This window comes from Vespa velutina, chromosome 5, assembly GCF_912470025.1.
Source record: "Vespa velutina chromosome 5, iVesVel2.1, whole genome shotgun sequence".
Lineage (NCBI taxonomy): Eukaryota > Metazoa > Arthropoda > Insecta > Hymenoptera > Vespidae > Vespa > Vespa velutina.
This window is the reverse complement of record NC_062192.1, coordinates 8,822,788-8,844,265: the sequence shown is the minus strand read 5'-3', so window position 1 is coordinate 8,844,265 and position 21,478 is coordinate 8,822,788. Positions and strand designations below refer to the sequence as shown.

Genomic DNA, 21,478 nt, shown 5'->3' with positions numbered 1-21,478 from the left:
GTTAAACAATATATAAAGATTTAGTTATACACGTAGAAAAAATTAGTTAAATTTGCTCTACATATAAAAATATGTTTATTGAAGAACATGCGAGAACCTGATTAAATTGTACCAGCCAATCGTTATTCATACATAAAAAATGAACGTAATTTTTTTTTTAATATTCTGACTATGAAATAAATTACATAGAATATATATATATATATATATATATATATATATATAAATAAATTACAAACATATTTCCCGTAAGGAGAGATAAATTAACGTACATGCGATAAATAAAGAAGATGCGTAGTACACGCGATTACACCTATAACTATCTCAATTTAAAACTTTGTTAAATAATGCAAAAACTTAGTGTAAAAACTACGTGCAAGCTTGTTTCTATTCCATTAGAAAATTATCAATTAAAATAATATAAAAATTTAATATTTTATGCGTGCACATTTGCAATTCGCACAGTAATTCGCAATATTTTTTATTCTTTCTTTCTCTTTACACAAAAATCTAATGATTTTTTCAATGGCATACATTTTACCATCGAATCCTTCTTACTTTTAGCAAAAATATACTTCTCTATGATCAAAATGATACCAATCATGATAAAAAAAAAATAGGAAATATTATGCTGGTTATTTGAACAGATCGTGGCTTCATCATATTGGAATTCTTTTGAAATTTTATATATGTTATTTAACTATTCATCAGCTCATTTTTGATAAATTTCTACAAGCTAAATTATATTTATGCTTCAATGTACAAAAAATACAAAATTTACATCATTGAATAATTGTTTTCTTACTGAAAATTGATGATTTTTATGAATGGATTGTGTTTAGATAAGATGATGACTAAACTGTCTACAGATCCTGTTTCAAAAGAAACAATATTGCATGATACTTTAAGATATACAGTATACTCTATTTCGTCGGGTGAGTAGATTGTTAATTTCTGATTTTCGCAAATCTGTAAATTAATAAAAGATACTAAAGATAAAACTATATATATATATATATATATATATATATATATATATATATATATATATATATATATAAAGATAAATTATTTCAACATTTTTATATTTTTTTTATAATACCTCAACGTACTTTTCTAAAAGCTTCCATTATATTTACTGACAATTCTTCCTCTTAGCATTAATTTCATTAAATCCTTTAAGTAGATGTACAAAATTCTACAGATAAATACACTTCTTCTTCATGCTCATATGGGAATTCATTGCTTTATATATATATCGAACAACATAGATAATGCATATAATATTCACTGTAAAGATATCATAGCCGTACCATGAAATACGGCGAACTAATAAGTACCGTCTGCAACAAAGTCCTCTAACGAATGATACGGTAAAATAATAACAGCAGATGTTAAAAAGGTTATTAAAGCAACCGATAAGACTACACTCAGAAAAGATATAGACAAATATGCTATTCGTAACAATAATCTATAAAGAAATTCTAAAGTACAAACGAATAAATATGACTACTAACAAAAAAAGAGAAGTAAAAATGAATGTTTGGAAATATTGAATCAAACCTGCAAGTCCCTGTTCATAAAATGTACCCCAAATTTTCAAAAAATTATCGCCTAATATATGTCTTAAGCTTCAATCAATTTTATCCCTTATTTTAATAAAAATTTATAATATCATTGTAAAAACAAATATTTCACATGTAGCAATCCAAATAGAATTGTAGAAAGTCTAAAAAAATAACAATTATTTAATTCATGACAGTTAACGGGTTAAAAAATATAAAAAAAGTAATTTGACTGCAAGTAATCATATTAGAAAATAAGACGGCCAATTAATCGCAAATACATTTGTGAAAGTAAAAATTATTTTTGGAAAGCAAAAGAGGAAGAGTGAAATCAACAACATTGAATGTTGTACTGGTAACAGAAAAATCTAAAATAGAAATGTCAGCGCGTGTAGTATATAATTTCCCAATTGTTCTTGACCATTTTTTTTGGATTCCATACTCCGTACTCTTCAACTTTCGAAACAACGTTCAAACTAAAATTGAGAACCACACAAAGTTCTTTAAATATTCTACCGAACATGCCGTCCAATTCCCGTGTTCTTGTTTATGTTTACTAATGGTGAATCTTACGAGGTAAAAAAAGAAATAAAAAAAAGAGAAATAAGTCATCATTTTTATCTTGACCAAACCAAATTTTCAATAGATCGAAATAAACGATGATCGATTGTATTTAATTTAAAAGTGGATATCTCTAGTACGTAAATATTTTATATTAACTAGAACAGGTCACATGATCAGACCATATAAATTATATTTTTTATCATGAAGAGAATCAAGTATTATTCTAGTGATTCCATTCTCTCAACTTCATATTGCTATATCGTCGATTTCGATACGATTCGGATCGATTAAATACTAGTCTTGTAAAATATTTTCCGTACCGTAGCGGACCAATATTTCCGAATTGAATCTTAAATGAAATATGTTACTTGGCGAACTGTGGCAATAATCGTAGCCATATTCTATGTAAATGAATATCACTAGCCAAGCAGCAAAAAACATGTCGAAGGTATTAGTTGCTAAGGAGAACTCATTAAACGTGTTGCAATCGGATATAACTATGACATAATGCGGTCGTACGATACTCTCTACGTAATAAAACGATTTGCCCAATTCTGGAAAGTAATATAAGTTCGAAGTCGTAAAATCTTCGTGTGAAAGGACACGCGTCCATTTGAACACTGTTGTTGCGATTTCCATTTCGGAGTGAACAAAGGAAAAAAAATAAAGATAATAAAAATGAAAAAAAGGTAATCAGAAATATTATTTCACATATTTTGTGTTTTATTTATCGAATTGATTTATCGTTAAGTTATCGTTAAGTTATTGATTTATCAAATAAGACAATAATAAATTTTGTTTTGTATAATTTGCAAACTTCGATAAACAAAGGAACGTATTTGTCTCCGATACAAAGTAATTCGCTAAATCTTGAAATCTTCGGAAAAAGAAAAACAAATAGCGTTAATCGTACGAAGAACGCCATTTCTTTTTTCGTATATCAATCAATAAATTTATAAACGACAACTATTCCTCAGATTGAACGAATTCACGACTACCTTGTGGAGAAATTCATTGGGAAAATTTTCATGCGACATCGAACGAAGATCGCACGAGACTAAATTTTATGAACTTTTGAGAGATTTATGGTCTCCTCGATTATATCCTTATTATCGTCCAGATCTGAATGCAAGCGACAAGTATAGAAAAAAAATGTCTTAAAATAAAACGTTGCATCCATTAAAATAAATTAACATAAATCAATTAATACAAATGGGACAATTATTTAATAAAATGATTTACTACCAGTAAACATTATATTCTAATTTTTTTCTATATACGCATGCACAAGGTTATCGTAGACAATTATTACAATCGATTAAGAATATGTGCTATATTAAAATATTACGATCAAAATAAAAAAATTCGTTTAAAATCGAATATTAGCGTTATTGTTAATAGTTCTCGCGTTGTCGTTTCCTTTTTACATTGACTCTGAACGATTTAATCGGAGTACGATTTACCATTGACACCTTCTTCATTTTGGAAGAAAATATACACTTTTCTATGATCAGAATAAAAATACTCAAAATGATACCAGTTTGAATGAAGAAAATAAGCGACATAACGTTGTTTATGCGAACCGGTTCATGTTTCTTCAAATCACTGGACTTCTTCTTAAATGTCGAATCTTTTAAACGATTCATCATACCATTATCGATAAATTTCTGCAAGCTAGAATGAGTTTGTGCTTTAACGTATGATAAATGAAATTCTACATTATTAATTGTGCACTTACTGAAAATTGATAACGTCTGTGAATGGATTGTTTTTGGATAAAATCATGCCTAAACTGTCTACGCGTCCCGTCTCAATAGAAGCCAGGTTACATAATATTTTAAAATTTACAATTTTTTGTACTTCCTCGGACGAGTACATTGCTAGTTTCCGATTTTTACATACCTATGATTCAATAAAAAATGATGAAAATAAAATTATATATAACTATATGTTATTATGTTATTTTTTTGTTTTGGTTTCTTATAATACTTCATCGTACTCTATTGAATCCTTCCTCTACATTTGTTGTCAATTTTTCTTCTTCTATCATCAACTTCATTAATTTCTTTTCAAGCGGATTTTTCGAATTCTACAAATAATTATTTTTGCTCATCTTCTCATCTTTATACATATAAAGATATACATATACCTTACATGTCATCTTCATCTATATATATATAGATGATATATATATATATAATATAATAGATGTTATATATATATATATATTAGGTTGGTGCGTATGAAATGTCGGATTTTTTAAAAATATGAACGTTTGTTTTTCTATTTTTGTTATGCTTTTGTTTTTGATATAACCTGGTTTATAGTCGTACTGTCCATTGCCAGAGTCACATTTTAGCAAAGAAGGTTTTCTCAAAAGTGTTCCCTTTTGTTATTTGCTTTGAATTTTGCACTAATATGAATTCAACCGATATTCGTGTAATTTTCTTATATGAGTATAAACTTGGTAATAATGCTGCAAAAGCTGCACGCAATATAAATCAGGCGTTTGGGGAGAATACCCGATTTAATCGAGATCCATTTTTTGATCGGATCATTACTTGTGATGAAAAATGGGTTCTTTACGACAATAAGAAAAGGTGTGCTCGGTGGCTTGATAGGGATGAGGCTTGTGCTCATACTCCATGGCCATCACTTCATCCACGGAAAATTTTAATCACAGTTTTGGTGGAATGTGACTGGAATAATAAACTACTCATTCCTTCGAACTGGAATGACAATTACAGCCAAAAAGTATTGCCAGTACATTGAAGAAATGCACGAAAAATTGAAAATTATACGCCCATCACTTGTTAATCGGCATGGCCCAATACTTCTCCACGATAACGCTCGGCTGCATATATCTTACAAAACAATTGCGAAATTAAATGAATTAAAATATGAAATTTTGCAGCACCCACCCTATTCATCGGATCTTTCGCCAATCGACTTTCATTTATTTAAACATTTAGAACTGTTTTTATGGGCTAAACAGTACGAAAATGAAGAAAATCTGAAAAATGCCATATCAAAGTTCATTGATTCTAAAGATCAGAATTTCTTCAAGACAGGCATCTATGCATTAAAATTTCGTTGGGATAAGTGTATTGAAGTATATGGAGCATATTTTGATTAAAAAAACAGCTTTTGGAAAAAGATATGCAGTTTAATATATTCATTTAAGAATCCGACATTTCACTCGCACCAACCTAATATATATATATAAAACAACGTAGATAATAAATGTAATACTCACTACAAACATATCATAATCAGATGTACCACGAAAGACAGATAATTGATAAGTGCCGTCTTCAACGAAACTTTCTAATGAACGAAAGGGTAAAATATGGGCAGTAGACGTTAGAAAGCTTATCAAAGCCGCAGAATAAGCGGCCGATAAAACGACAGCCGAAAGAAGGATAGAGAAGTATGCTATTCTTAAAGAAGATCTATCAGAAAAATCTAAATCAAACGAATACTTTGTATAAATGCAACCATTAAAAAAAACGAAAGAATTTAAATAAAATTTAAGAAATATCGTATCATACCTGCCAATCCCTGTTGACAAAATATACCCCAAATCTCCAGAAAATTATCGGATAACAAATGTCCTACGTTACGATCCATTCCATTCTGTATTTTGAGAAAAATCAGTAAAATCGATCCAACAATTAATATCACCAATATAGCTATCCAAATAGAATAGGAGAATGTCTGAGAAAAATAAAAATTTTTTAATTCATAAAGCTTAACCAACGAAAAAGAAAAATTTCATTGCAAGTTATCATACTAGAAAAAAAGATGACCATTTAATCGCAAATATTTCTGGCTCCCGAATGTAAAGACATTTTTTCGAAAGCAAAAGTGGAAGCGTAAAGTCAACGGCATTCAATCTAGCACTGGTAATAGAAAAATCTGAAATAGAAATGTCAGCACGTCCAGCATATAATTCTCCTACTGCTCCGGACCAAGTCTTTTCTTTAAGATTCCAACTTCCATATTCTTCTACTTCAGAAACAATATTGAAACTAAAATTGAGAGTTATAGAAAGTTCTCTTAATATTTTACCGAATATCCCGTCTAATTCACCATCCTCATTTACAATTAGGAACGACGAATCCTAGTGCAAAATAAAATAATTAATGCAAATTTAATTAACTAGAAAATGGGAAATATATCCAGATTAGAGAATATTTTACCTTAATTGTAACAGCTCTCATTATCAAACCCTCTAAATTATATCTTCTTTCATGAAGAAGAGAATCTGAAGCAATTTTAGTTATTCCTTTTTCTAAGCTCCATGTTGCTAAATCGACGATCTCGGTTCGATTCGTATCAATCGAATACCACTCTCGTAAATTATTTTCCATACCGCAACGTACCAACATTTTCGAATTGAATTTTAAATGAAATATGTTACTTGGTGGACTGTAACAATAATCGGAGCCATGTCCCTTGTAAATGAATAACACTAGCCAAGCAGCAAAAGACATGTCAAATGTACTGGTTGCTAAAGAGAGCTCATTAATTGCATTGTAATTTGAAATCACAGCGATATAATGCGGTCGTTTGATTCGCCCTACATAATACGATGATTTATGCAATTGCGAAAAGTACAAATTCGTGGACGTAAATCCTTCTTTAGAAAGCGCACGCGTCCATTTAAAAATCATCGTTTCCATTTCCATTTCTGAGGAAAAGAAAAACAATAATAATTCAAATGAAGAAGTGAAAATTAGAAATATTATGACAGCACCTTTCATTGATTCGGAGTACAAGAAAATTATTGATTTCGTTCCGTATAATTTGCAAATGTTGATGATAATAGGAATGTATTCTTCGCCGATAGAAAGAAATTCGTAAGATATTGCGATTTTCGAAGGAAGAAGAAGAAAAAGAGGAACGAGTATCGTTAATCGTATGAAGAATCTCATTTTTTCTTTCGTATTTCTCAAATTGAACGAATCGGACTATTTCTCAAATAGAACAAATCGACAGGCTGTTTTAATAAAATTCGTAGAAAATATTTTTACACAATAACGAAAGAAGATCAGGCGTAACTAAATTTTTGAACTATTAAGATACTTATTGCTACTTGGAATATTGCTACCGTAGTGCAGATTGATATGAACGCGCGGCATATGTTTATATGTGTGTGTTTTCATATGTATTCTTGTGACGATAATAATTTTATACGTTCACCTATTGGTCTGTCATCGATCGATTAATAATCGGTTATTTTCATTTCCCCTTTTTTCTTTTTTATTCTTTTCCTTTTCTTGTTTGGCAAATGTATGTGAATCCATCTGTGTTTATGTATCTACGTAGACACACGTGGTTCGTTTTTATTCCATACAAATGTTAAATGCAATGTCTTAAAAACGACATCGTACTTCCATTAAAATAATTTAATAGACATTCTAATCGATATAAACGATGCAAGCACTTGATAAAATTATTTTACGATCATCAAACGTTATATTCTAGTTTTTTTCCATATGCGCAAACAGTAGATTATTATGGAAAATTATTATGATTGAGGAAACGTTTAAGGAAGTACAAAAAACTGATCACAATATTAAATAGATAATATGTTTCCTATATATTTAATCTAGAATTAATATCAATAGATACGATGAATTCATTTCATGTCAATTCTTGAAAGTGTAAAATCACAAAATCTTATTGTCTTTTTAAACACAATTTTTATATTTTTTAAAAACATTTCAATGCTTGAAATACTTTTTATTAACAGTCTCAAGCCTAGTCACGTATTAGTTCGTTCTTTCCCTCTAAATTTTAAACGATTATGTCAAAATAATATATTATTTTCGTTTACAATTTATTTTCAACAAGCAAAACAATAATTAATTTTCAAAAATCGATTCCATTAAACGTGGGAATATTTTACATATTTTTTTAAATCTCCAATTATTGTATGTTTAAAAGTTTATTGATTCTTTCTCCAATGTCATAAAATATTTATAGAAATATGAATATTTGTATAATGTAATTTATATATATATATATATGTAATAAATTTCTGAGTGCATATTTCTCATTAATGTATTCCTATTCGATATTTTTTAATACAATTCTTTCTTTTTACATCATAAAATTCTCACATTTTAATTGACTGGATACAATCGATGTTCCATCGACATCTTTTCCGTTTTACGTGCAAAAATATATCTTTCTATAAATAGAATAGAAATATTGTATTTTAAATAATACCAATTATAATGAAGATGATAAGGGTTATTACGCTGGTTATGTCAACCGGTTGATGCTTGATCATATAATTTGATTTATTTTGGAATAACCCGTTCTTTAAACGTTTTATCATTCCATTGTTGATAAATTTCTGCAAACTTAAATAAGTTCGTGCTTGAATATAGATTATATTAAAAATAAATTTTATTGGATAAATTTGTACTTACTGAAAATTAATTTCTTCGGTGAAATGATTTTTTAGATAAAATCATCGAAAATATGTCGACACATTCTGTTTCAACGGGGACAACATAGCATGGTATTTTATCATCTACATTATCCTTTAGAATGTAAGTCGTATAGAATGGTAGTTTATGATATTTACAAATCTATAATTTAATAACTTGTAACAATGAAATTATTATTTATTACAATCATATATAAATAGAAACGTTAAAATTCATTTTTAATGTATAACACTTTATTATACTTTAAAAAATTTTTCCAGTACATTTATTGTCAATTCTTCCTCCTCAGCATCAACTTTATCAATTTCTTTGCAAGCAGATCTCCCGAATTCTATAAATAAATATTCTCATTGAATAGGAACAACGTCGATAATACGTATTATACTTACTGCAAATAGATCATATTTAGCCGTATCACTAGTGACGGAAAGTTTAGTACTATCTTCAACGAAGTTCTCTAATGATCAAAAGGATAATTTGCGAATAGTGGACGTCAAATAGCTTACACTAGTCTGCAACGAAATCCTCCTTCAAATAAAAATTTTATGGATATGAAGATTTTAACGTGCTGAATATACATTTGCTTTCTATTTTTTATTATAACGCATATATTTTTTTAATGATTTTTTTCTCGTTTCTCAAAATTCAATATCTGTTGTGTTTCGTTTTTGCAATAATGCTACTTTAATCTATTTAAATCGTATTTGTACGTACGAAAACGATTTGAACTGATGGAAAGGTAAAAAAGGATATCGACTGAAGTTATTTTTACACCAATGCATGCGCTTGCGCATTTCTCGCTGTGGTTCCATGGCGCTTAATACATTAAAAAGTTGCATAGTGATTGTTTCTATTTTAAACCGGATATTTTGGTAAGTTTTCCATAAAATTTATATTTGTTCTCTATTACAGAGTAAAAAAAAGTCGCATATTAAGAATGTTATGATTTGGATTAAGCAATAACGTATTAACCAATAAAAATAAAAAAAATAAAACTGTGGAAACATGAAGTTGTTACTGGAAAAAATTAAATATTCACAGTACTTATGGAACATTTGTACTGATCTAAAAGTTGTAGCAATGTTAACCGGGACTGCAAAGAGATTACACAAAATTTTGTTGTTTTTTATGCGAATTGGACAGTCGCGCAAGAGATGAACACTACGTAGTAAAAAACTGGCCACGAAGAGCGAACTTAGATTTCTTTCTCGAGAACTTGGCGTGGTAACGATGAACATGGACAAAGGTATCATATTGCACATAAAGAGACGAAATAACGGGAAGTGGTCAGAAGCAATGCCGGCAAAAAGAAAAAAGAGATAGAGTATCTTTAAATGTACAAGGAACGTCATTTCTTTTTAAATATGTCGATTGATGATTAATCAAACATTATAATCCAATTTTATGAATCGATGTGTGCGACGTATCTAACGTAAAAGAGGATCATACGAAACTAAATTTTTAAACTAATGAGAATAAGTTATTACCACTTCGTATATTGTGATTGTTGTACGAATACAAATATATGTATGTGACATATGTGTATATGCATATTCTTGAAAATAATTTCATGAGTTCTGGCACTGGTCTATTAAAATCGATTTTAATTTTCTATTTTTCTTTTCTTTTTTTTTCTTTTGCTATGTGTGCAAATATATATATTAATGAATACACATACGTATGTAACACATTTACACGCATATATATATATATATATATATATATATATATATGCAACTGTATTTTAAAAACCTCATTATACATTCACATATACTTCCATTCCAATAATTTAATAGCTATTCTGATCGACATAAATGAGGTAAGAGCACTTGATAAAATTATTTCCGATCAATACACGCTATATTTTAGTTATTCTTCATGATATTATAATAACAAATTATTATAGTCGATAAAAAAGAAAGACAAGGTATAAATATTTGGTTATGACGTTAAATTAATAATATGTTTCGTATCAATTTAATTCGGAATATACAATAATTGAATATAATAATGATGCAATAATAACGTTTATAAGAATATTTAATTCACGTCAATTACTTTTTGCAAATGTAATATCAGAAAATTTTTATTCATGGCTGTTTTTATCGATATAATTTCACAATATGATTTCAGAAATTACTTACTTAGACCTTTACCTACTTACTTATACCATTAGAATAAATATACTTAATCATTATATTCTAATTTAGAATTTCTCAGCACATGATCCGCGATCAAAATATTCAACAACGATTAAATAATTATAGAACGCTAAATAATAATTGCTACCTTAGAAAAGTAATCGTCAAACGTTTTTACGAAAAATCTACACATTTCGAAAGATTTAAAATATGCGTACACGTGTAATCGATCAAAGAAAATCTATCATATACACAGATCCACACGTTTAATGTTAATGGAAAATATTCTATTATTTACAATTTAAAACTGTGCTAAAAACCATAGATATGCTTACAAATGTTTCTGTATTCCATTCGGAGAATTAGAATCAGAATATAAAGATTCGTTAATAAAGAGAATTATTATTGTCGTGATTAATTCACGCGCGTATACGTACGACTTCTCTTGCCTTTTGCAATATTTTGTATACTTTTTTTTCTTTTCGCATAAAATCCTGACGATCTTTTCAATAATATACTATGTACAATCGACATCTTCTTTCTTTTACGAACGAAAATATAGTTTTCTATGATTAGAACGTAAATACTCGTTATTATACCGATTAGAATGAAGAAAATGAGCGATACAACGCTAATTAAGTGGACCGGTTCGTGGTTCAACATAAAATAGTTCAATTTCTTTTTAAATGTCGTATCTTTTAAGCGATCCATCATTCCATTGTTAATAAATTTCTGCAAACTAGAATGATCTTATGGTTTAATGTACGACAAAAGTAACTTCACATTTGTATCTACTTACTGAAAATTGATAACGTCAGTGAACGGATTGTGCTTAGATAATATAATAGCTAAACTTTCTATACGTCCTGCACTAATAGGAACCACATTGCATGGTGTTTTAAATCTAATAGCTTCCTTTTTCGCAATTGACGTGTACAGTGCAATTTTTTGATTTTCACAAATCTGTAATTTAACATAACTAGTATAAACAATAAAACTATATATATACATACATATAAATTAGTTCTTTTTTGATTTTATTTAATATTCCATCGTACTCTTCCAAACCCTTCCTTGATAGTTAATGGCAATTTTTTTTCTTCCGGCATTAATTTCATCAATTTCTTTGCAAGTGGATCTCTCGCATTCTACAAATAAAAATTTTTTATTTATTTTCGTATAGTTATTTTATGCGATTGAACAACGTATATAAATAAGTATCATACTCACTGCAACTATATCGTAATCAGCCGTACCACGAAGGACAGCAAATTGATAAGTACCGTCTTCAACTAAGCTCTCTAACGAGTGAAAGGGTAAGACGGGGATAGCAGACGTTAAAAAGCTTATCAAAGCGGCGGAATAAGCGGCCGATAAAACAACAGCCGAAAGAAACATAGAGAGGTATGCTATTCTTAACGATGATCTATCTGGAAAGTCTAAAATTCAAAGGAATTCTTGTAATGTACTTACATACTTAGATAAATATATAATTGTTGTATATATATTATATATTGTGTAAATATACAATTATTAAAAAAAAGTATATATAATTATTAAATATAAATGATTAATAAATATATAAATATATAACTATTAAAAAATAAATATATAATTATTGTATATATATATATTATATAGTGTAACTATATAATTATTAAAAAAAAAACTAAATGAAAAAAGAAATAAAACTGAATAAATAATACCTGCCAGGCCCTGTTGACAGAATATACCCCAAATCTCAAGAAAATTATCGGACAATAACTGTCCAATGTTACGATCCGTACCAATTTTTATTTTGAGAAAAACTAATACTATCGTTGCAAAAACTAATACTCCAAACTTGGCAATCCAAACGGAATGGGACAAAGTCTGAATAGAAAGGAAAAGAAAAAAAAATAAACTACATCTTATTAATTCACATACTTGAATGAATGACAAAAGAATACATAAAGAAGAAAATCGATTTTATTTAGTGGTTTTATCTTACTTGAAAATAGGATGACCATTTGATTGCGAATTTGTTTGGTTCTTTAATGAAAATACAATTTTTCGAGGAAACAAGTGGAAAGGTGAAATCTACGACATTCAATCTTGCACTAGTCATAGAAAAATCTGATATAGAAATGTCAGCACGTCCGGCATATATTTCTCCGATTGCTCCTGACCAAGTATTATCATTCGGATTCCATCTTCCATACTCGTCTACTTTCGAGACAACCTTTAAACTAAAATTAAGACTTACGCAAAGTTCTTTTAATATTCTGCCGAACATTCCCTCTAATTCGTCATTCTCATTAATATTTACGAACGATGATTCCTGTGAATTTGAAAAGAAAAATAATAAAGTATTAAATGAAATGCGAATCTTTTTTCCCTTTTTCTTTTTTTAATAAAATATAAAAAAAACATTATAACGAAAAATATCTCACCTTGACTATAACGGCCCTTACGGTCAAACCCTGCAGATTATATCTCCTGTCGTAAAGAGATTTCGGAACCACTTTAATGATTCCTTTCTCTAAATTCCAAGTTGCAAAATCATTGATCTCGGTTCGATTTTTATAGATCGAATACCACTCACGTAAAATATTTTCCGTACCGCAACGGACCAACATTTCCGTATTGAATTTCAAATGAAATATGTTACCTGGTGGATTATAACAATAATCGAAACCGCGTCCCTTGTAAATAAATAATACTAGCCAGGCAGCAAAAGTCATATCGTATGTATTGGTCGCTAAGGAGAACTCATTGATAGCGTCGTAATTAGATATAACTGCGATGTAATGCGGTCGAACGATTCGTTTTACGTAGTACGATGATTCGTGCAATTGAGAAAAGTACAAATTCGAGGTCGTAAAACCTTCACGAGAAAGTGCACGCGTCCATTTGAATATCATCATTGTCATTTCCATTTCTGTGTAAAAAAAATAGAATAAGAAAATGAGGATTAAATAAAAGGAAAGAAATTACATTGTGAAATAATTATCGTACCTTTTATCGATTCCCCATATAAGAATATTATCGATTTAGTTTTGTATGATTTACAAATGTCAATGATTAAAGGAACACTTTCGTCGCTGATAAACAATAATTCATACAATTTCCCGACTTTCGGAAGTAGCAAAAGAACGACAAGCGTCTTTAATCCCCCAACGAAAGCCATTTTTCTTTTTCTTTTTCTTTTTCTTTTTCTTTTCTTTTTTTCGTATATGTTGAACTATTTTTGAGATTAAATAGATGTACACGTTTTAAAATTAATTTGTCGAAATATTTCACTCTGTGACGAAATACGTCTCTCATAAGATTAAATTTTTAAACAGTCAAGAGGAATTATTTTCATTGCGAATATTGCGATTGTCGCAACAGATCTGAATGCACGCTATGTCTTTGGGTTGTATACTCATGTGAAGAATATGATTTTATGCCTGTTAACATTGACTTGTCGTCGATCGATTAGTATATTTTATTTTGATGAATATTTCTTTCCTTCTTTTTTTACTTTTTTTCTACCGCGACGTTTGATTGTATTGTTGATAATTCTATAAAAATAGGAATAATTTCATAGTGCTCTCCTTAACAATCCTTTCAATAATATATTTTACAATTGGCTGTGACAGAAAACAAGATGTATTATTATTCTTGCAAAAAATATTATCAAATATGTTACAATTTCGTGAATATTTTTTCATTGCTTGAAAAAATGTTTCCGGAGAACTGAGATATAATTAGAAATTATTAAAAAATATTTTACAAACTTTAAATTTTTAAATAAAAACTAATATTTTTTTTTATTAAAAAAAAAGAATAAGGAGATGAAAAAATATCTTTGACAATTGTGGTCAAAAATGTACTTATTAATACTATTAAGAGTACTGAAAAGTTGATTGACCTAATTAAAACGTGGTCAACATCAGATCATGAGAGATCAAGATCGAAGAAAAATGGCGGGTCATTAAACTTATTAACATAGGACACGCGCTATCATCACTTTGGACTGATTCATTCAAACCAAAGTGAATATTTCGTTGAGATGGTATATGGCAAACTAATAAAAATAATTTTAACTTCGTAAATTGATAGAATGAAAACTTGGGACAGAGTTTTTTTTAGAGAAATTTGTCAATAAAATAAAATTAATAAAAATTAAATAAAATAAATAAAATAAATAAAATAATTGTGTCGGTTATTAATCGACATATGTATGTAATGTAAAGTATTTGGTTATAATACATTAAAAATTGCATATAATTCTAAAACTATTTTCCTAATTTTGCGTTTTAACTTAAATTTTGGATTAATGACACGTCAAAAAACAGTACATTTCTTAATAACGAAAATAATTTTTGGAAATAAATATATTACTTTGTCAGCACATTATTATATACTCACTATATGTTCACTGTATTATTGTCTTTCTTTTAATCGAAAATATAATCCAAATTAATGTTAATAAAACCATAAAACATTAAGAATCATAATAAAATTTCATATTATTATAGAATTACCCATATACATACAACTGTATTTACGTTATTATATAAACAAGAAACACGTTAATATCACGATTATAAAATGCAATATCTCAAAAACAACATAACACTTTGATAAAAATAATAAAATAGGCGCTCTAATCGATATAAACGAGGCCAAATACTTAACAAAATGATTTCTAACCATCGCACGTTAGAATACGCACATATATCAAACTATTTTTTATGCACATATACGAACTTATCGTAGAATATTATTTAATCGATTATATATATATATATATATATATATATATATAATATATTATATATATATGTAATAAATTAATTATATATATATTTACTTATATATATATATATATACATATATATATATATAATATATTAATTATATATATATTAATTTATATATATATAATTTAATATTTAACGAAGTATAAATATTTTATAATAACCTTTAAGTAAATAATATGTTTCATATGAATTTAATTTATAAACAATATGAATTGATAGGATAAGAACTTAATAATATCAATTAAAAAGATTTTAATTTCACCTCAAATTATCCATTGCAAAATTAACTTTTAACGAGATATATATATATGTATTTCTTTAAATAATTTCATTTTATAATATATACTATATATAATTGTTTATTCGAGCGATGATACATTGTGATATTTATCAGGGGACAAATTTACGACGCTGGTACATGCAAAATTGATAGCTCTACATTGGAAAAAAATATATTCATTGAAAAAATTTCTGGTTCAATAATATTATTCTATCACAACTCATATATAAAAATGGCAAAATAATACTTTTTTTAAAACTATGGTAAATAATACAAAACCATAAATATGCGTACAGGTGTTTTTGTATTTAATACAGAAAATTAAAGCAGAATATTAAAATTCATTGACAATGATAATTAACATTGTCGTAAGTAATTCACGCGCGTACACGTGCGACTTCGCTTGTCTTTTGCAATATTTTTTAAACTTTTTTTTTTTTTACATAAAATTCTAACGAATTAAACCATGGTATACGATTGTATATACTATCAACATTTTTTACTTTTACGAACGAAAATATACTTTTCTATGATTAGAATGAATGTACTTAAAATGATACCAATTAAGATGAAAAGAATAAGCATTATATCAATGACTATCTGAACAGGTTGGTGTTGCATCATACTCTGGAAATTCTTCTTAAATGTCGCATATATTAAACGATTCATTATTCCGTTGTTGAAAAATGTTTGCAAGCTAGAACGAGATTGTACTTAAATGTACAATAAATGTAAAATTTAACAACATTTATTTCTTACTTACTGAAATTTGATAATACCGATGAATGGATTGTGCTTAGATGAAATTACAAATAAACTGTCTTTTCGTCCTGTTTCAATAGAAACCACATTACATGGTATTTTAAGACTTAGAACCTTTTTTATTTCGTTGGACGTGTACATCGTTTGTTTCCGATTTCTACGAATCTGTAATACAACAACGGGCATTAACAATAAAACTACATGAATATACAAAGTTTTCCTTCTTTTTTTTTTCTATAGTAATAGTTTCTTTTCTATTGTAGTTTTTTTTTCATTGTACACTATTAAATCCTTCCAATAGAGTTATTGGTAACTTTTCCACTTTTAGCATTAACCCCATTAATGTCTTCGCAAATGGATCTGCCGAATTCTGTAAACAAATATTTTTGTTCGTCTTCATATATATATATATAATACACTTAATACAACGTAAGTAACATGTATCATAATCGTACTCAGTGCAAATATATCGTAATCCGTACTGCGAATGATAATGAATTGATAAGCATTGTCTTCAATGAAATTCTCTAATAAGTGAAAATATAAGACTTGGATAACGCACGTTAAAAAGCTTATCAGAGCAGCAGAATAAGCGGTCGATAAGATCGCGGTCGAAAGAAATAAAGAGAAATATATATAAAAATAATTTCTTAACATTAGATTTACGGGACCTGTCAATTTGACGGATTTCAAACTTTGAAATGAAATACCCAAAAAATTATAGCATTAATTTTAACCATTTTGCATCGTAAATTAATCATTCCATCCAAAGAATTTATACATACAATAATTTTTTCCTAAGTCTTCTAAGTTTTCAAATTTGTATGTAGTATACCTATCTCTACGAAACTTGTTAAATTGACGTGCTAGTTGATAAAAAAGAAAAGCCGATTGTATGGCTTGAATTTTAGTCTTTGTCTTCATCTTTGTCTTTTTGTTTGAAATCGCTTATCTTATTGCCGAAGAAACCTCTACAACAAGAAGCGATGTTCAGTATGATTTTTGCAGTGACCAAATAAGAACGTTTTTCAAAAACAGGGTGTAAAATTTTAATTCATTATAGACAGTCTCCGTTTATCGTATTTACAATAGGATAATTGAATTTGGACACAGTATGTTTTTATTTTGACCAATCCCCATTCTTTTCATGAATAAATCCAAGAGATATAACAAAATATTGAACAAAATTGTCAACATCAATGAAGATTATTCTGAGGAAACCTTCGAAGAAGATCAGTATGAATTAGACCAAAGTGAATATGAGAATGAAAGTTCTAAATTTATTGAAAGTGGAGAGATAAAATTATCTTTGGTTAGTGAAGAGGAAAATTTCTTGAAAGTGTGTCGTAACAAGAAAAGGATGAGTATTTTTTCTAGTTCTGACTCCGAGGATGAGAGGATGAAAGGACGAGCATTCCAAGCACATCCCAAAATGTAATGAGTGAAATTGAAATTGCAGTTGACGGGACGCAGTGGATAAAACTGAAAGCAAGCGGATCTGGGGATAGGACGCCCATTCGTATGATATTGAAAGATATCGCAGGGTCTACTGCCTACGTCAAGAGAAATATTATGTTGGATTGTGTAACTAGTGTTTTTAAATTAATAATTGACAGACACATAATGGAACACATAAAAGATTGCACTGAAATGGAGACATATCGAGTTTTGAAAAAAAAACTGGATAATCACAGTCACTGAGTTACGTAGTTTTCTAGAAATTCTATATGCCGAGGACGCATATGATGCGAGATTAACTTTTGGTTAGCAGTAGTCCAAATAAAATATATTTTGAATGGTTCCCTTATATGAGAAAAGATAAAACTCGATGTTCAAAATTGTTGGGCGAGTTTGTAACATTAAAATTAGCTGAACCATTTCTAAAACAAGGCAGAAATATAACAACTGATAATTTTTTTACATGCATCCCGCTAGTTAAAAAATTGCTTGCAAAAAAAACAATCTTGGTTGGGACCATCCGGTCTAATAAAAAAGAACTGTCAAAACCAACGAAGGAAAAAAAGGATAAAATAACTTTGTTTTCCTCACATTTATATAAGTGTGCACATTTATATAAGTGTTAAATATACGCTTACCGTATATAAAAGTTAACCTAAGATAAAAGTCCTTCTTCTAAGCACCAAACATACAAATGTACAAATAGAAAACAATTATAAATGTGTTTCAGAAACCATTACTTTTTATAATAAAACAAAGTTTGGTGTGGACGTCGTTGATCAGATGACACGCAAATATAATGTGAAAGCAGGGAGTTTCCGATGGCACCTTCAAGTTTTTTTCAATATTTTAGATTTGGCAGCGATAAACGCATGAATATTATATAAAGAGTGCACCGGATCGAAAATATCCAGAAAAGAGTTCATATTTTGTTTAGCCGAGAAATTACATGAAAAAGACAAGACCTTTGACAAATGTAAACGTCAAAGATCAGACGTTTCATTTCTGTCACCTTCAACGTTAGAAATGCAAAAAAGTTGCCAAGTGGGCTACTGTAAAAAAAATAGAAGCAATAATTATTGTATGTATTAAAGGATCGTATGGGGAAAATGCTCACACAAAATTCAATATATTTGTAAAAAATGTGCTCAATAAATATGATTACTCTATACCGTTAATATTATTGTTATCATTTCAAAGATAATTAAAAAAAAGGCTTTTTACTTATTAATAATTTATTTAAATGTGAAGCCTAATACTTTTCAATTCAGACTTAACTTGAATATATCAGTTTTTTAAAGAAAATGAGCATTTTCGTTTACCCGTCAAATTGACGGATGCTCGTAGAGATAGGTATATAAGAAAAACCAGTAAACCCAGTGTTTACGATGATTTTCGTGAAAAGTCTAAAATCCAAAAGGAATACTTTCTCTGAATATAATAATTAAAAAAAGAAAATTATTTTGATCGAATATCATGAAACATTAAATTAAATCTGGGTGTCCCAAGTATATTCTAAATTTCAAAAAAATTATTCGATAATAAATATTCTATATTACAATCGGTTTCGTTTATTATTTTGGGAAAAATTAGTAAGACTGTTGTAAAAACTAATACTCCCAAAATAGCAATCTAAATGGAATGAGAGAAAGTCTAAAAAAAGAATAACGTTTTTTTATATTTTTCTTTTGTTTTGTTTTAATTCATATAGTAAAAGAACGTACAACAAAGAAATAGAGAAAAATGACGAATTAGAAATTATGCGTACCAGAAAATAAGATGACCATTTAATCTCGAATTTCTTTGGTTCTTTAATGTATAGACAGTTTTGTGATAGCAAAAAAGGAAACGTGAAATCAGACATTCAATTAGGCACTGGTCATAGAAAATTCTGAAAAGGAAATGTCAGCCTATCCAGCACATTCGTAATTCTTTGATTCCTTCGGACCAATTATTCTTTTTTGAATTCCATACTCTTTTGCTTCCAAGACAATATCAAAACTAAAATTGAGAGTCATAAAGTTCTTTTAACTATCTATCGAATATGCCGTTCAATTAATCATTCTCGTTTGAGTTTATGAGTGATGAATCCTACATTGAAGAAAGAGAAATAATCAAGTATTAAACATATACGAATTTTATTTTAAATTGAATATATAGAAAAAAAATATATTAGAACGAAAAAAAACTTTACCTTAATTATATCATCTCTCATAATTAAACCCCGTAAATTGTATCTTCTATCGTAAAGAAAACCTGGTGCAATATTAATAATTCCTTTCTTCAGGCTCCAAGTTGCAAAATCATTGATCTCTATTCGATTCTTATAGATCGAATATAACTCTCGTAAAATATTTTCGTCACTACAATGGACTAGCATTTCTGTGTAGAATTTTAAATATAATATGTTAAGTAGTGAACTGTGACAATAATCGGTAATACATTCCTTGCAAATGAATAACAAAAGCCACGCAGCGTAAGGCATGTTGAAGTTTCTGGTTGCTAGGGAGAACTGATTAATCAGATTGCAATTAGTTATAACTGCGACGTAATGCGGTAGTCCGATTCGTTTAAGATAGTACGATAATTTATGCAATTCTGAAAATTGTTCTACATGGTCGAAGTCATGAAATCTTTGCGAAAAAGTGCACGCTTCCATTTGAATATCGTATTTGCAACTTCCATTTCTGAAAAAAGTAAAACTAAAGAAAAGATATATCTATATCATAATATATCTTTGTGTGTGTATATATATATCTTACTATCTTCTATCTATTGGGCGTATAAGAATATTATAGATTTCGTTTAATGTAATTTGGAAATGTCAATAATTAAATGAATGTATTCGTCAAACATCGTAATTCAAGTTCGTAAGATTTCGCCATTTTTGGAAAAAAAAAGTATAAGAATAAGAACGAGAACGAGTATCTTTAATCGCACAAGGAACGTCATTTTGTCGTTTCTTCTTTCTTTTTTATTATTATTATTATTTATTTATTATTTTTTTTAATTTAATTCAATCGAACGAACCAACGATAATCGTGGGTGCAATGATATTGTCGAACAAATTTTTTACGCCAATATCATGTTTTTTAACAAACAAAAGTACGTTCGGTTGTACCGTATTTCTTTCGGAACGGAATGAAACCGATGATTGTTTACATATTCATGCGAGAAATAAAAGAAGAGAACGAAAAAAGAAAACTAATGTTATATATTAGTATTGATTTATTTACGATCGAATAACGAACGTCCTTTTCATTTTTCCTTATGTTCTCTTTTCTTTTTTGGTATAACGCGCATATGTAAAAGTGTATATATTTAAAAGTAGTATATGTAAAAGTATATTTATATATCTACATAAACACGTTTATGTTATCGTTCGGTTGTTCGTAACGATTGTAAAATATAACATAATGTAAACAACACTGCAATTCCATTGAAATAATTTTAA

At 28.3% G+C, this 21,478-nt stretch overlaps 3 protein-coding genes and 1 pseudogene across 3 annotated transcripts; 2 read left to right on the top strand and 2 right to left on the bottom strand.

Annotated features, from left to right (window-relative positions):
* Nucleotides 1–3,375: 3,375 nt before the first annotated feature.
* LOC124949440 (glutamate receptor ionotropic, delta-1-like) lies at nucleotides 3,376–6,625 on the bottom strand. The gene is made up of 8 exons (XM_047494442.1): nucleotides 6,332–6,625; nucleotides 5,923–6,252; nucleotides 5,681–5,846; nucleotides 5,386–5,594; nucleotides 4,129–4,218; nucleotides 3,868–4,031; nucleotides 3,713–3,803; nucleotides 3,376–3,633 (listed from the first exon to the last, which is right to left on the bottom strand). Exons 1-8 carry the CDS (start codon nucleotides 6,623–6,625, stop codon nucleotides 3,607–3,609), a joined length of 1,371 nt encoding a protein of 456 aa, XP_047350398.1. The 3' UTR covers nucleotides 3,376–3,606.
* Nucleotides 6,626–8,847: 2,222 nt separating this feature from the next.
* On the bottom strand, nucleotides 8,848–14,320 carry LOC124949439 (glutamate receptor 1-like). The gene is made up of 9 exons (XM_047494440.1): nucleotides 13,732–14,320; nucleotides 13,167–13,654; nucleotides 12,725–13,054; nucleotides 12,441–12,606; nucleotides 11,965–12,173; nucleotides 11,793–11,882; nucleotides 11,534–11,697; nucleotides 8,983–9,121; nucleotides 8,848–8,924 (listed from the first exon to the last, which is right to left on the bottom strand). The coding sequence occupies exons 1-8, from the start codon at nucleotides 13,901–13,903 to the stop codon at nucleotides 9,058–9,060; spliced, it is 1,683 nt and encodes a 560-aa protein (XP_047350396.1). The 5' UTR covers nucleotides 13,904–14,320; the 3' UTR covers nucleotides 8,848–8,924; nucleotides 8,983–9,057.
* A 3,393-nt stretch (nucleotides 14,321–17,713) lies between these two features.
* Nucleotides 17,714–18,334, top strand: LOC124949438. Its single transcript, XM_047494439.1, is given in 3 exon segments — nucleotides 17,714–17,959; nucleotides 17,962–18,237; nucleotides 18,239–18,334. Coding segments are annotated over 3 exon segments (618 nt in total).
* Nucleotides 18,335–18,374: 40 nt separating this feature from the next.
* On the top strand, nucleotides 18,375–19,116 carry LOC124949437 (annotated as a pseudogene).
* The last annotated feature ends 2,362 nt before the right edge of the window (nucleotides 19,117–21,478 follow it).